Genomic DNA, 16830 nt, shown 5'->3' with positions numbered 1-16830 from the left:
CCAAACATGAAATGTGGATATACATATATATTAGCAATAGATCAAGGATCTACACTCTGCCATGGCCTTATTTCATGACCTCTCTTAAAGGTCAGGAGTAAATAATACCTGTCCAGTTAAATATCTATATCTACCTGGAGTGTCTGATTTGATTGCAATGTCACAAGACTGCAGCTTTCTGAAGACTCACTTGACAAAGTACCACATTATTTGTCTGATTCACATGACTGGGACCAACAACATGACACCAGACGAGCTGGATGATAATGTTTTATAATAACAATGGCAACCATAAGCGATTTTATCCTAATTTTATGACCTGAATTCACCTTACAATCTGTCACTTCTACCTGTTCAATCCACTTCTTAAGCTAACACGGACATGAAGTAGCTAACCCGTCCAGTAACTTTACGAAGCCCTATAAATATGACATTACAAACAAGAAGCTTAACGCCGTGTCTTTTAAAGCTGGTGTAACGATTTAATATCCAGCTTTAACCTCTTTGGTTGTGGTTGCTGATGCTGCAGCAGCGAGCTAGCTAACCTCCTGACACACGTTAGCATGCTAAGCTAGCAGCTGGTGCTACGGAAGAGCAGACAGCGTCCTCACATCACATCACATCTCATCACAGACTGAAGGAAAACCGCAGCAGTGATGATAAAAAACACTCACCGAGTCCGAGGGAGCCTCCGCTGGGCTGTGACCTCTCAACAACAACAATGTCCCTTATCCCGGTTCAGACAAGAGGAGTCCCTGACAGGGTTAGCGCAGTCTCTGTGTGAGACAGTGTGTGTGTGTGTGTGTGTGTGTGTGAGTCCCTGCAGGTGTAAACACGCCTGGTCATGTGCCTCTGGTCATCAGACAGGGGGCGTCCACAGCAGACCAGGATCACAGCTCTGAGACACATGGGGCCGCTGTTACTTAATATCACGGTCTGCTTTAGCCTTAAGATTCACAGCTTCAGTTCTGCAGCTAAGGGGAAAGTTAAGGGATACTTAACTTAGCAGTTTAGTGAGTGAGTCACCCTCCTGGTGTTGTGGAAGTGTGTTAGACATGTCAGGTAAAGACTCAATGCTGACTGAAAAACACTGTCAAATTTGTGACACCCTTTTTTCCTGTTAGTGAAAATGTCAACAAGGGAGATTTCACTGCTTTTTCTCACATCTAGACCACAAGACAAAATTTGTTTCCGCTTTTTTTCAGTCTTCAGTCTTTTCAGCATGTCCAGGGATAATATATACGCTTGGACCCATGCATACCTACTATCAGATCTACTTTGTGTTGTTTTTAATCACCAGTGATAAAAATTCAGTCTTCATAAAACGAGCATAATCTTGTCTTTCCATGGCTGCTTGGATAAATATTGTCAGTAATTCTTCTTTTCAAAATTAAAAACCAAAAACATTCTGCGTTTGTGATTTTACTGTGTGTGATGGAGATGCTGCTGAAATGAGAACGTTCATCTGGTGAGCACAAAACAGATAAAGCAGTTGTACAGTCCATGTTTTTATCAAACACAACGATGTAAGAACATGTGTATGTGCAGCCATGTACAGTGTCCAATACAATATTCCAACAGTATCAAAACGCTTCATTAATATGGTCAGGCCATCAGAAAACATGACATACCTACGTCAACATAAAATAGCTGCAATAGAGTTCAATATTCGACTTGAAACATTTTCACTTGGACATGTTTGATTACTGTAAGTATCAATATGACTATAAACACAACATAACAACTGAAATAACAATATTAGTCAATTCTGTTAGGTGTATATATGTTTTACCCATTATTACATTACAATATTATGTGTCGCCCATTATTATAGGTACTTTAAAGAAGGTGTTCATACTAACAGTTGCTTTTAATTATAGGTCCCCTACTACATGCGGCCAGTGTTGCCAACCAAACAAAATTTCTTTCACTAAAAAGTGCTTAACAGGAAAGCTTGCTTCAAAGTCAAATATGGCTTTAAATTCAAAGCCTCTCATGATGATATTTCTCTTGTATGATTTAAAAGCAATAAATACCTGTGCATAATAAATACATTGTGGTTAGTTAGGTTTAGTTTAAGCTGAGGTGCACTTTAAATTGCTAGAAATACTGGTTAATATTAGGATACAGTGTTATTTGATTTAGAAAAAAATAAGACATTTTGCCTTTCATAACCATTAGAAGAGCAGCTCATTGTAATAACAATAAAAATATATATGAAGAAAACATCATTAACTCAAATATTCATGCTGAATGCTGAATTACACAGGATTTTCCATGATACAATTAAGCAATAGCACAATTAAAACAAGACCTTGTGTCCGTGTACAACATTCAAAATGCAGAAGGTAAACATTTGTGTGGAAATATAACAAGTTGAAGATTAACACCAATAATTTTACCCTGTAAAACACAGACATCAAGATTACCCTGTAAAAGGAGACTTTGGCTTTTGTATGCTGAGTTAATCTAAATCAGACAGAACAAACCAAACAAAACAAAGTGACAGTCTCCTGCCTGCAGCCTCCGTCCGTCATCATGAGACCTTCAACCCGAGGAGAGGCAAGAGATGTCGGCCGGCTGTCCTCTAACTCCGCCAGCACAGACGTCTGAAACAACATCAGCGTTTCCCTGCAGTCTGTCTGTAATGTTTGAACTTTCCCATGGCCGCTGTATCCAATGTAGAGATTTCTGGCTGCTCTGAGTCCGTTGTTGAGTGATTGTTTGATATCTCGTTGGTTCACACTTGTTATTATTTGTTGTATCTGGCTCCTCTGGTTTTTGGCTTTATGCATCAGCAGCTTGCAGGTCTCTTTCTGGCTGTTTTCCTGTGGGAAAGAAATAATTCTTCAATGAGATACTGGTGTAAAATGTAAAACAGAACATAAAAACAACTCAGATTGAAGTGGAATTAATTAATAATTCATTCTGGTATGGATACAATCTCCTGTCTAAATGAGCAGAAAATGCCAGAGAAAAAGCCAGAGTTTTGAACACAGTTGTTGCTCTGCATAAAGGGAATGGGCACCGACTCAAATTTGGTAACTGTGACTTTGGATAAATATTTATGGAAACACAGACTTTGGTTTGCTGCTCATTTCTGCTCGCTTGGATGTCAGAGTGAAAGAAAAAGGCTTGAAGCAGGTATTTAGAATATATGTAGATTTGAAGTATGTGCGAGTGAATGAACATACTAGTGTTTGGTAAGGTGGGCTTTGTCGCAGGTGACCTCTGTGAGCTGCCCCCCCTCCTTAGTGAATGTCTGATCCCTCGGAGTGGATATACCCTTCAGCTTCACTTCTCTGCAGCAGCAACACACACACGCACACACACACGCACACACACACACAAGGATTTGAAGTATGTGATGAAAAGCTGATGACAAGCATTTTGTGAAAATGTACATGACGACATGAAGGTATCCACATCTTATTACAGACTTTTCCAACACCTTACGTACCCGTTAGTGGCTCCCTCTCCATCTTCAAGCATTTTGAGGCCTGGGACTTTCTGTCCAAAGATTTTCACAGCGATGAACATGAGCAGGCCGCAGCGATTTCTGTAGCAGCAGGTGGCGTCTATTACCAGGAACACTACCAGGAAGATCACCACAACGATGCCAATCACGCTGCCTTTGGTCATGCGGCTGCTCACTTTGACAGGAGGGAAAGATGGAATTTATATTTGCATATTATCTTATAGGTATCGCAAATTATTTATCAATAAATGTCTTTAGTAATTTATGTTTCTGGTCTAAATTTGAGTCAAGGCAAGATGAAGTCAACACATTTTTGTCAGTGGATCTGTCACACCTCAGTATTTAGGTGTAGTTAATCTGAGCACTCCCAGCTCACATTTCCTGGCTAACAGGTTACAGTGTACGGTGTGGGGAGCGGGAGGCTGCATACCAGGCTGTTCTGCGATGGTGAAGTTGAACGTGGCAGGGATAGAGGAACCATTAGCATTGACCGCTGTGACCTCCAGTTGATAGTCTGAGCCGAAAGACAAGTCTTTAAGGGACACAGCCACAGCATTTGATGTCAGCTGCGTTTCTTTCCATTTAGCCCCCTCTTTTTCCTGATAAAGAGACAGCATAGGAGGATGAAAACAAGGGAAAAAAAGACCAAAGAAGAGAACATACAGAGACAGACTCATGCTGGCTCTTACCTGTCTGTATCGTATGTTGAAGTGCAGCAGAGGACTTCCACCATCATCCATGTTTTTAAGCGGGACAGAGAAGGAATTGCCCTCTGTTTTCATTTCATCAGACAACAAAACTGGACTGTCCGGTTCACCTGCACACAAACAACAGAGCGTCATGAATAATAACCAACACCTCATCTCTTGATTTAGACATATTTATTTCTATAGGCTACATAGAGATTTTCAGAGCATGTCAATTCATCAGTCCATAGATTAGTAGATCACTGTTTGTACTTTACCCTCTGAGGTGCATAACATCAGGCAGCAGATGATGATGTCATGGAAATGTTATGATGACGGTTGCATGAAAGATGAGAAAGAACAATCAGTGATTGCGGATGAGGAGGAGCAGTCTGGCTTGTTAGGCGTAGAGCATGTGCCACATAAACACTAGCATGCATGAATTATAAACATACAAATGTGCACACACAGACGTGCTACATATCCAGTTAATTCTCCACACATAGCATGAAATATGAATTTGGTGTGCGCTGACAGTGTGTATTGCTTTGCTAAGGTGTGTAGCACTCACGCATTCCCTGGGTGCGGACTGTGTTTGTGTCTGACCACTGTCCCAGTCCCACTGCATTCAGGGCAGCCAGACGTACTGTGTACAATGTGTACGACTTGAGGTTGGTGAGAGCTAAAGGATCTACAAAGCACACACACACACACACACACACAGATAGAAACATCATAAGCTACTGTGCGCAATTGCACATGGCAGAATAATGGTATACGCAATTTAAAGTATCATTGATTCTCTCCTGATTTTCTCCTCATAGTCATGACACACAGCTGCTAAAGCTCTGTGACAGATGTTTTACCTGAAGCTGGGACTGTGTTCTCCCACCACGGTTCAGCTGATCTTTGCCTCCACTGCAGGACAAAACTTGTGATAGGTGTTCCTCCACTGATGGGTAGGGTTTTGAGGGAGATGAGGACTGAAGTGGGTCCAGGTGAGACCGACAGGTAGAGAGGTGGGCCAGGCTGGGCTGTGGTTCAGGGGGAAGGTCAGAGGAGGGGAGAGAGAGTTAAAGAAGGTAAAATAAATTCCATAAAATTGTAAAATATATGTCAAACCCATGAGTATTCTGCAAGTGAAGACTAAATCTTCCTTTACTTCACAACACAAAGTCAGACATAAACTCTTACTGCGTATTGCAACATCTCTTGATGCATTTCCAGAGATGCAGACAGCCATGCAGGAATACAGTCCACCATCAGAGGGCACCACCTCATCAATCACCAACGTGCCATCAACAACACGGACACGACCGGAGGTAGAGTCCTGTCAGTGTGGGGGCCGAAAAAGGAAATATCCAATCAAACATGTGCTTGTAATGTAATGTAATGTAACGCTCAAATGTCATGTTATGGGTTAGCTGACAGAGTTAAAAGTGAACACTCTCTAAACTTAAGAAAACGGAGGCAATTTTATTCTATGCAACCGATGTGTGCTTGTATGTGGTGTGTGTGTGTGTGTGTGTGTGTGTGTGTTCTATTACACCCTTAATGGGGGCCAGGAAACACCCACAGTATGGGGCCCACAGTGTTGTGTGTTTGGATGGATCGCACTAATGGAACAACATTTTTCTGAACTGTGTTGTTTTTACTGACAAAACTAAAAGTGTCAAAATATTTGTTTGATGTGTGTGTGTGTGTGTGTGTCCATGCATTCGTACCAGTGTTTGTCCATTGTGCTTGTTGAGCCAGTGTAGCTCAGGCTGAGGATGGCCAGAGACGTTACAGGACACAGATACACGCTCACCCACTGGTACACTCTGCTGCTCTGCTGACACAAACACCTCTGGGGCCTCTGAAATGAAACATCTCCACCATCACGACAGAAAAAACCTCCCCAAAATTTAAAGAAACGTCACATTTCAACAGGATAAAGAGCTCCATGGTCGAAAAGCAGCTTCATGTTTTGTAATTTATAAGTTCATTCTCGTTTTATGTTGCTTGTTGTGTTTCAGTGATTTAATGGAGTTATCAAAGAGTTGCAAAAAGAGAATATGTATTTGAACTAACCAAAAACATTAAGCATGAAGGCAGCGCTGCTCTCAGCTATCTTGTTGATGGCGGTGCAGATATACTCTCCGTAGTCGGCCCTGGCAACAGACCTTATAGTCAACTGGCTGCGGTCTGTGTTAAACTGGTGATGTGAAGAGTCAAAGGTCAGTGGCCTGTGAGTAGGAGATACAGAGTAAAACACACATTGAGTAAAGGGTTTGTTATTCATATGGATCCAAAAGACAGCATTAGGCCATCCATATATGTGCAGGCAAACTTAATGGAGGATAGGAAAAAAAAAAGGCCACAAGAGGGGAAATGCAATGCCACAGGACATTAGTAGAGATGATAAGGCAACACACATGCATGTCTCTTTGTTGGACACACATGCGCTCTTCTCCACCCACTGGCACACGGACAAGATGTTATGCTCCATTAGCAAACTGAGAGTCAGGATACTAGTCTAGACAGCAACACAAAATGACCCAGTTTTGTTGCTGATGGGAGATTATCCCAAGTCAAGGTTGTGGGGAAAAAATTAATATTCATGAACAACATCTCAGTCAACTGAAATGAAGGAAAGAAATGAATGTGTTCTTTAAACTTTTGTAATGATGTAAATGAACGAGAGAAAATAGGTTTAGATCAGTTACATTTATACCATATTATACTTACATTATCAACATATCGAGCATAATGGGAGATTTAACAAGTCAGGACTTACATGGTCCAGGTGATGTTGGGTTTTGGTACACCGTCCACCAAACACAGTAAGGAAACGTTGGTTTCTGGTCCAGCCATCACTTTTTTCATTGCCTCTTTCAGATGTACAGTAGGTGGAGCTGCAGGAGGAAATCATAAGCTAGTCAAAATGCTTAATTTACACTTGAAATGCAAAATTTGTTTGACAAGCAAAGTGCCTGACCATTAAAGCATCCCTGACCACAACGCTCAATGCTAGGTTACCAACAACAGGCTTTGCAAGAGCCAGAAAGGCTTTTTAATGTTGAAGTGAAAAGGATACTGACCGTTGACCACAATAGAGACGGAGAGTTTCTGAAAGGTGGGTCTTCCTCTGATCTGGGCCTGACACACGTATGTCCCAGCATCCTCTCTCTTCGCTTTTTCAATAAGGAGTGTGTTATCAGACAGCTTACGCACACGACTTCCCTCTGTAGTGAGTGTTCAATAATGCAGAGACAGACACAACGGGTGATGGAAAGCTGTATGAACTGTACCCCCCAATTACTGACCCAAAACAATGTTTCTTTAAGTTTTAAAGATTGCACCACCACTGTAAAGGTGATCTGATTTCTCATTTTCACTCAAGGCTTGCATTTACCAAGCTGTATTACAGGAATATTGACATGGACATGGAGAATTTTTCACTTTTGATAAACACAACATTGACATATCATCACCTTACAAAGTTGTCAATGTGAATGTGTTAGCAGACAGTTTCTTATTATCTATCCAGCATAGATGGAGAAACATCAGCAGTTATATTGAGTTGTGTTTCTGTTAAACACGTCACTATGTTCACAAGCGAGCTGCCGTTTGGTGCTCATCAAGTAGTATACAGTTGGATGTTAGAAATGTTTCACTACTGCCAACACTGATGAGAAGTAAGGGTGAAACTAAACAGTAAAGCTGTGGGCTGGAAAATCACAATTAACAATTAAACAATTAACTTTAACTTAAGCTCTTCAGTGCTGAGCTGAGGGGGACTGCTTAGTAATAATTCTTTGTGGGTCATTTTAAAACAGCATTTAAAACACTATAGAATAGAACATAATTATACCAAGTAATTACACTGTATATGGAGGAGTACATGGAGGTTGATCTGCTTTAGATATGTGTAAATTAAGTATCTAACGTGTCACTGGGGTTGCATACAAAACTGACATTTAACATATACGTTTATGTAAATAATGTTGTTGCCACCTGTAACGTCTGTGATGGAGAAGGGTGCTGCTCTCACCATTAGTGGGGATTTTTTGCTTGTCTCTGAGCCAGAAAACATCCACTGCTGGCTGACCAGTCGCCAAGCATGGCACCATCCCATTTGTGCCTTCCAGAAACTCATGGTAGGTGGTCGTGCCTCCAAATGATGGACCCTCTGACCAAAGAGGAGACAGTTAAGGTGCTTATTTTCTGTGCAATAAGGCAACGAAATGAGTGACACTACCATCAACATTGGGCTCAGATTATTTAACAAGACCTTACCAATTTCTACCTCAATAAAAAAGATCTGTGTACGAGACAAGTGACCATTCAAGTGTGTGTGCAGCCAGATGTTACGCACCATAAACATACATCTGTATGTGAACCTCATCCCTGTGTCCGCTGTCAAACACACACAGACAGGTGTACCTGCCCGCGTCCTGCATCGTAGCCCTCTTAATGGTCAGTTTAGAAGATGTCTCATCCACCTTTGAGATAATTTTCTCATCATCGATTTCTTCCCTATCCTTCTCCCACGTTATCTCTCCCTCTCCCCCAGCTGGGACAGGAGAGCAGACGGAAGGGAGGAACGGGCAGAGTGGGAAAAAAAAAAAAGTGGAGGCATATTTCAAACAGGAGGTTCAAATTTAAATATTTCATTCATTTGGACATCAAAGTCATCAAATGAAACAGAAACGACTCACCTTTACACAACAATAACATCTCCTCTCCCACCAAAATGTCTTGCTTACTGGTGATGAAATCCATTTTTGCATCTTGAAGAGGAGAGTAGAAGAGTTTTACTTTTCTTTTGTATCGGTTTCTGCTTTTTAGAGAACAACTCCTCATTTCATTGAAAAAAACCCACCAAAACTACTTCTGATTTCATAATACCTGTTGGCCAACCACTTAAATGTGTGTTAGTAATGTTTCATGAACTACAGCATTGGTCTGTACGAATGCTTTTAACCACATGCGCAACACTTTTCTACACTAAAACCTAACTTATAGCTATCCAGTACACAATAACCTGTTCTCAACTGATGCTCTGTGAGGAAGACTGGATTAATTTGACAAAACAGACAAAACAGATTGATGTATATCGACAAGGTAAATTCCTCATGACTACTAGACTAACCTTGGCAGAAATTAGCAACAGAAACAGTCACTGAGTAGTGATGACTGTGCTGATAAAAAGTAGATCATAATGTAAAAACCATCTTGATAATAATATAATAATTCATCAGCCTCTCCATCTGCAATTCACATATTGGTTATTTCCTGAGTTTCTTCCTGCTTACAGTTTATTTCTAACATAAACTTACATTCAGCCATATGGCGTGAATAAAAACATGTAATTGTAACACCGTCTTTCCAGCTAAAGTTGTAATACTATCAACAGATCTTACCTGTGCCATTCACCAGCAGCAGCAGCAGCAGCAAGGTCATTCTTAGGATGAGAGCTGATTGGTTCGTCATGTTAAAGCTTTTGTAGGCCCTGCACTTTGTCTGTTGAGTCTGAATACTTAGGTTTTCCAGTCACAACAACTGGACAGGATGCTCTTAAAAAATGTACAAAATAACCTGAAAATCTGTGACACACAAAAAAATGTCAGATATCTGTAACTCTGTATCAGGCTGCCATGGAGACACCTGTTGTTACCTAAACACCTAACGTAACTACGATATGGAGGGGGTCTGTGTCAGAGGTTATATAGGGGCTCAAGAGTGGAGATGAGAGGAAACGAGTAAGGGTGGGGTTAAAAGAGAGAGAGAGGGAGAGAGAGAGAGAAAGCACTGCTCTCTCATCCCTCTTTTAACCACAACAGATGACTGAATGATGTCCATCCTCTTCTCATTATCTTCCTATTTCTCTCTTTTTGTTGACTACCAAACTATTCTCTGTCTATCCTTATTTTTCTTTTCTACCTTTTTTTTTTTACATCTTCTCTCTCTCTCTCTCTCTCTCTCTCTCTCTGTCTCAGTCTCTCTCTCTCTCTCCATCCTGTTCCCTCTCTCTCCCTTCGGGCTACCGGATGAAAGCAGGGGAGGCAGCCCCAGGGGAAGTAGAGATGGGGAAAGATATTTTTATCATTCCATCATTTTTTCCTTCTCTCTCTTAAAAAGGGCCACAATCTCCTTGAGCACACGCACCAAACTGCACAGACAGCACGCCAAATTCACCACACATGCCACCACTCACATTTGCTGAAAACTCACATCCTTTAGGATGCTGAAATCAACAAACCTCAGTGACACCCATTCTACTACAAAGAAAACATTGTCCCAACTTTGACAAACAGCCTGTACTCTGTGATTGCAAAAGGAACTGAATCTGATAGTTTTGATTGTCAGATCAAAGTCAAATCAAAAAAAGTAATCAAAGTAAAAAGTCAGTGATGTGTAGAAATATGCCCAATACTTTTCAACTGGCATTAAAGGGTATGTACTATTTCATCATTATAGGCCTTTTATGGCGCTGTTCTAGTCATAGCAAGTCACGCTACTGAGCAAGCAAAAATAAAACCAGGCTGAATTCCATTTTGCTGCTTCACTTTAAGGGTCCTGGTGTTGTTAATGCTGGCTCACAGTCACACTGTCACGGCTCACTGGGACACCTGAACAGAACAGAGCCATCACTAATGTAGCCTGACATGGTGCCACAGCGACACAGATCCATTGACTTCTGTTGAAAACCAACAGATAGACTGTAAATAGAACACTTGTGCGCCATTTACTGATTCACGACTTCAGTGGGAAAACTCAAACACTCAAAGCAGCTTCACTTAATCATTCATCTAATTTCCATCCAGTTGTGGTGTCAAAAAAATTGAATCTATGTGATATTAAACCTACTTATGAATATGCTGTCCATTTACTACTGCACGAAAAAAAATGAGTAAATAGCTGTCTAATTTATCTGAATAGGCAATGGACATTTTGACATGTCATAATAGGAAAAGTGCAGGTAATAACATCAACGATGGCTCTGTTGTGCTCAAGTGTCCCAGTGAGCCGTGACAGTGTAACAATGAGCCAGCGTGCACAAAACAAGGATCCTGAAACTGCAGCAGCTAAATGGAATTCAGGCATCATTCATTTTTATCGTTTGCAAAGTGCTTTTTCTGCTGTGACATGCCAAAATGTCCCCTGTGAGCCTACAGGATATTCTTACAAAAAGCTCTGGGAAAAAAACTCATGCATGACCCACATTTTTTGGACATAACCTAAAGTTTGATTCTTCACGCTGTAACATGGCTCGGATTAAAGGGTCAGCCAAGTGACCATCTTTAACTGAAACACACAAACACACTTAATGTCACTGCCCTTTCATCTACATGGTGTTGGTGCCCGCTGCCAGTCAAATTTCGTTCCTCTGGGTCCTATCACTTCTACTGGCCAACAGCCAGCCCGCCCCTCCCACCTCCCCCTTGATAGCCTATCAGTGTCTCCACACCGGCTTGCAGCCAGCCAATCAAAGGGTAGAGAGTCCAAAGGGGCCAACTATCAGGTTGATTATCAGGAGGTGCTATTATGGCTCATTAGAACAGAGTGTGCTCTTAATGAGATCTGTTAACGAGGGCCATTAACAAGGGTGGGCACACACTGACAGCTGCTCTGTATCACATTCGTTTTAGCAGCGTTTCTTCCCTTTCTGGCTGGCTCATTTTTATTCAGTGACATCATGAGAGGCTTTATTTGAGCACATGTTGCAGTCTTTATGTGCATCTGACTTGCTCCATCCCAACTGATGCATAACTGATATTAATGCTCAACCTAAGTTTTGATTAATCGGCACATCAGTCATAAAGGTCTCAAGTGAGACAGACAACCTTGGCTACATCAGCCACACAGTGAAAGCAGCTCATTAGCAGCCTCTGCTTTTAACCACGGTGCAGCACTTAGACAGAACTTTTTGGGAATTGTACGGTGATGTATTAAACACACATGTCTAACCATAATATTTTACTTGACGATGATGGTATAGATGCTTTAGTAGTAGTAGTAGCAACGTGGATATCAAAACATAATTGCTGTGCCTTAAACACACTGTGAGATACCTGCCCAGCGCAGGAGAAATACAAAGATATTGACGAGATGGGGAAGAAAGTTGAACATTATACTGAAAACTCACATAATTTGGGGGGATTAGATGAAAACTGCTAAAAAGACACAGCTCCAAATGAATGTCAATGTTCTTCTGTGGTTGTGTTAAGTAAATTAATGTTTGCCAACACATTAGCCATAAAACTATACAGTGATAGATTATATCAGGACATTTATCGCCTTGTTGTAGAGTGCAGTGTAACACATGTATGGTGTGTCTGTTTCAATTCTGTTAGCAAACACACAGACAACACACCAAATACATTGAGCAGAGTGAAAATAGAATATATTTATGTTAGACATTTTTGTGTCTGTGAGCACATTATACAGACATGTGACACACAGACTGACAGAGACGACGGCAGCTGAGGACATGAGGACGAGACAGGCAGGAAGGAGAGAGAGACAGACTCTCGTGTCTGGAGAAAACACACCCTGGCTCTCCCCTTTGTGCGAACAAAACGGACCTGCGTGTGTGCTCATGTCCTCAAGTAGCTTTACTACACTGATAAGCTTGGCCCATTGGTTTATGTAACAGGACCCACAGTAAACAGTACTGTATAAAACTAGTTCACAAGGCAGGTAGTGAAAGGAAGGCAAAATATTATACTTATAAACATTAGCCTTTTTCTTCATGGTTTTATTTTTAGAGATGTTATGTTTGGGAACAATTGTTTGTTACGTAAATAACGAAATGTTACGTACAAAATCTTGATTGGCATGTATACGTATATGTATCATGAACAGACAATCATACCAGTTAGGATTTGACATTTTGTGGTTTACATACAACAGCACCGCAAACTACATCCTCCATTTCAATGCAGCTGAATCTACACCCGCTAAAATAGTTTAAACTAAAAATGAAGTTGAAAGTTCTGATGTTTAGTTTTAGTTTGGTGAAAGTGTTTTAGAGAGGTGTAGATTCAACTGTATTCAATTGGAGGATGTAGTTTGTGGTGCTGTTGAACTGTACTGCATTACAAAAAATAGAATAGAATAGATAAACAGGGATTAACCTTCTCTGAACTCTTCTGCAGAAATCGTGTTCCTGCTGCTGACAGGACAAAAGTATTTCAAGTTCAAAATTGGGAAATGAGTCAAAATTAGCAGCAAATGTGCCATCATGTTTTTCTCTATGTGTTAGCCCTGTGATTGACTGGCAGCCAGTTCAGGGTGCCCCCAGTAACCCTGACAGATAAGTGGTATAGACAGTGGATGGATGGAAGGATTATGTCCCAATATACAGAGGTTTATCAGAGACCTTTTCTAATGTGAAAACTTGCTTGGCAATAAATGTCTTCATTCCCATTACAGTGTTCACATGACGTCACTTTATAGCATCACAGTAGCATAAAGAAGCAGGAAGTACTTACTGCTCACTCACAACGATAATAATCAGTGCTTAGCCTGTACATGTGGCGTTAGAATGGTTTGTGTGCATGAGTATGTGTCTATGTGCGATGCCTACTGCCAGACACGTCGTCTCCACCCTGTTCAAAATATGGCTGATGTAAACTAAAGGGCAGTGCAACCATACTGACTGAATATATGTCAGTCCGTGTGTGTGTGTGCGTGTGTGTTGCAGAACATCTTACCCTTGCTCTCCTCACAAGATTATTGTACAGAAATTATCCCCAGAAACAGCATTTTATGGATTTCATTGAGAAATCCATGGATTTGGAAATAACACTCACTCAGTCTAATACACTTAAAAACAACACACAGTATCTCTGAAGACAGTCACTCTGACTTTAATCAGTGTTTTCCTCCAAATATTATTGCCGAAGATTTCAGCTAAATAGAACATAATCACAATATCATACAAAATGTGAAAAGACTGCTAGCCAGTTCTGTCACTGGGAGTGTAGACGTGGCAAAGATGATTTTTGGAAAGCGGTCCCTTGAAGTGACGGTGAAGCAGAATCAGAAAGTGGCTCCTTATTATCAGTCGGCTGTGCAGATCCCAATCATTTAATTTTTATTCTTTTATTTCCACTCCTGTCAGCCACACTCCAGCAGTCTCCAAGGTTTGATAAGCTTCATTTCATTTCAAAGTCAATTACAAATACCTGGACTGACAGATACTGGGCTTTCATCTCTTTATCACACCTGCAAGTTTGTTTGACAGTTGTTTTGGGCATACACAAAATTATATCAGGCAACATATTTTAGGAACCATATGTATAAAACGCTGCACTGTCTCTCATTAAAGATCAATGAATGGACACATCTATAGGTCTTTCAGGTATTGCAGATACAATTATGCAACATCGCAGAGTAATTCTTACCATCACAGTCCTCCAAGTTCTGTTTATTCTTTGCACGCAGAGCCATGGTTTGTACTCACGTCTGTAACATCATCACTCTTACTAAAATAGCTGCAGACTCTAAACAAAAGAAATGCTTCCTTTCTCCTCTATTCTATTGTTATCAATGTGAAAGTGACAGAATCCAGCTGCTTTCTATATTTAGCCCTCTTATATTTATACACAGAGAAGATGGTAAGAGACGCCCTGAGGTCATCAAAACCTCTGTTTACGCCAACCATTGTTGTCACATAAACAACTAATAAACAAACACTGCTGGGTGTTCTCCTAGTTTACACCGTATGTGCGTGCATCATGTGTGTGTCTTCACAGTGTCGTGTCTATTCTGGACCAGCATCTGCATCTCCACATTTCTTCAGCTAATAATGGGAGTGACCTGGACCGTTTCCTGCTCTGTGCTCTTCTCTTCCTGACCTCTTGTGCCAGACAGGAAGCTCATAGTGGATTAGCAGAGGACACAGACAGGTGATATCATGGACGTGGTCCTTTAACTAATGTTAAATCTGCTTGGCTTATTCTGAGCATTACTGTCTTCATGTCTGAGAAACTACAGTGATGCAAGCCAACAGTCAAGGGCACAGCACTCCACCAATGATCTGCACACAAAATGATGAGCAGAAGGAAATACTGAGGGGATTTTGTTAAGAGGCAAGAGTGGGGTGAAGTATGGTGATTTTTCAGCCGAAGCCATGTCGCTCATCAAACAGCTGAGCAGTCTAAACAATCCTGAATGTCGCCATTAAGTCTCTCCTCACATCTTTCATCTGAACACTGAGAACATCTCAGATCCAGCTGCACGTGCTGCTGATCTGATTAAAATACAGCCTGCAACAACATCAGAGTGTGAGAACTGACCAGAGCGATGCACACTTTAGGAAATACATCACTTTACATCAAGTGGAATACCCGAGGGAAATATTTGTAACGGCGTTAGGATGTGGCATGACGTTTGTGAAAGAAAGTTTATTTAGGCAAAGCTTGCTTAAATCTAGAGCTGTTGTGGCAGCATTTCAGGGCTGTTGCCTGATTGAAAAGTGGACGAAAAAAAGAAAAAAGAAATTCTAAAGTTCTCTAAATTCTCGTTCAGTCCATCATCTATCTGTCATCTGAAGCCACTCAGCTAAACTATAGATGGGCTCTGTCCATGTTGCTGCACGTCACTGAAATTCAAAATACAATCAGCAACAACAATAGTAGGAAGACAGATGGTAGGCTGGTGTCCAGAAACTAATCTGTACATAAGTGCTTAGACTAATCAAATGTCTGTTTTAGACAAACAAAGCAGCGCACCGAATGAGACAGAGTACCTAAAGCTGCCTCTGCATCTCTCCGCTCTATGTCTTATATTTAGCCCTTACTGATGAAACAAATAATTAACTGAAATTCAGTTGTTGACAAACTGTCTTTCTTTGCATGTAGTTCTGAAGAATTTGCTCAGGCAGGATTCAAATTAGATTTGCCGTCCCTCAGGTGATTTACTAAAAGAGCACAAAAATAACAAACTTCTGTTCCTTTGACATTTTGAACTGACGGGGAAGTTGTTGACCCCATCCAAGCTTACAAAAACAATATTTTACCAGAATGGAGCCGTGTTTATTTGACCAACAGTTTATTTTGGATGCCATCACATGAGTGAATGAATTCATGTCCAAACACTACAGCAGGCTGCCAGCAGTTGATATTTTACTAGAGCTTCCGATAAGGATGTTTCCCTCCAAACACATGCGGCCTCTCATTTAGCAGACATCATCAAAACTGACGGCCTGGAGTATCTGCTGTGCTTTGGGTTTTCAGCCAGTCGTCTGATGCTGAGAGAATGAAGACAAACAAAGTGTATTTTATGAATGAACGTTTATCTAGTGGGGAACTTGTGAGAACATGATTCACATGTAAGAAGTCAGTCGAAGTGGGTCTAACAGCATCATGGACGAGGCAGAGGTCCAGTGAAACGCTGCTGGGCAGATTGGCACGTAACCTCTCCATGCTGCATTACTGTCAATTATTTGTTAGTGGGTGTTATCTCAGCCTCTGGTGTTGACTGAGACCTTTTCTTTTGTTCAGTTGTTGCCTTGGGGAGTTGATGACGGGAAAAAGGAAGATCTCATACATAAACACATACAGTAAACCCTCTGTCTTTTCAGTACGCTCGTAAATAGCCCACGGGTCAAATCCAGCTCTCCAAAAAAGGTGAAGGGTGGTGTGCAAACTAAGGCCGCTGCACCACCCTTCT

At 41.1% G+C, this 16830-nt stretch overlaps 1 protein-coding gene across 1 annotated transcript; it reads right to left on the bottom strand.

The window, feature by feature from the left end:
* Window positions 1-3193: 3193 nt before the first annotated feature.
* On the bottom strand, window positions 3194-8935 carry ncam3 (neural cell adhesion molecule 3). The gene is made up of 15 exons (XM_070835889.1): window positions 8868-8935; window positions 8525-8722; window positions 8201-8338; window positions 7248-7391; window positions 6944-7061; window positions 6238-6392; window positions 5889-6022; window positions 5359-5494; window positions 5031-5198; window positions 4736-4855; window positions 4443-4445; window positions 4168-4295; window positions 3909-4077; window positions 3461-3653; window positions 3194-3302 (listed from the first exon to the last, which is right to left on the bottom strand). The coding sequence occupies exons 1-15, from the start codon at window positions 8929-8931 to the stop codon at window positions 3194-3196; spliced, it is 1977 nt and encodes a 658-aa protein (XP_070691990.1). The 5' UTR covers window positions 8932-8935.
* Window positions 8936-16830: the final 7895 nt, after the last annotated feature.

The sequence above is a fragment of the Pempheris klunzingeri genome, chromosome 8 (genome assembly GCF_042242105.1).
Source record: "Pempheris klunzingeri isolate RE-2024b chromosome 8, fPemKlu1.hap1, whole genome shotgun sequence".
Taxonomy (NCBI): Eukaryota; Metazoa; Chordata; class Actinopteri; order Acropomatiformes; family Pempheridae; genus Pempheris; species Pempheris klunzingeri.
The sequence above is the reverse complement of the archived record's forward strand: the minus strand, read 5'-3'. Positions and strand labels throughout refer to the sequence as shown.

Bases quoted from the DNA above. Each gene is read 5' to 3' on its own strand.
- ncam3 (XM_070835889.1), bottom strand. From the start codon at position 8,931: ATGGATTTCATCACCAGTAAGCAAGACATTTTGGTGGGAGAGGAGATG. The intron at 4,856-5,030 runs GTAAAACATCTG...TGTGCTTTGTAG, and splicing joins GAACACAGTCCCAGCTTCAG to ATCCTTTAGCTCTCACCAAC. The intron at 3,303-3,460 runs GTACGTAAGGTG...TTGCTGCTGCAG, and splicing joins GGAGAGGGAGCCACTAACGG to AGAAGTGAAGCTGAAGGGTA.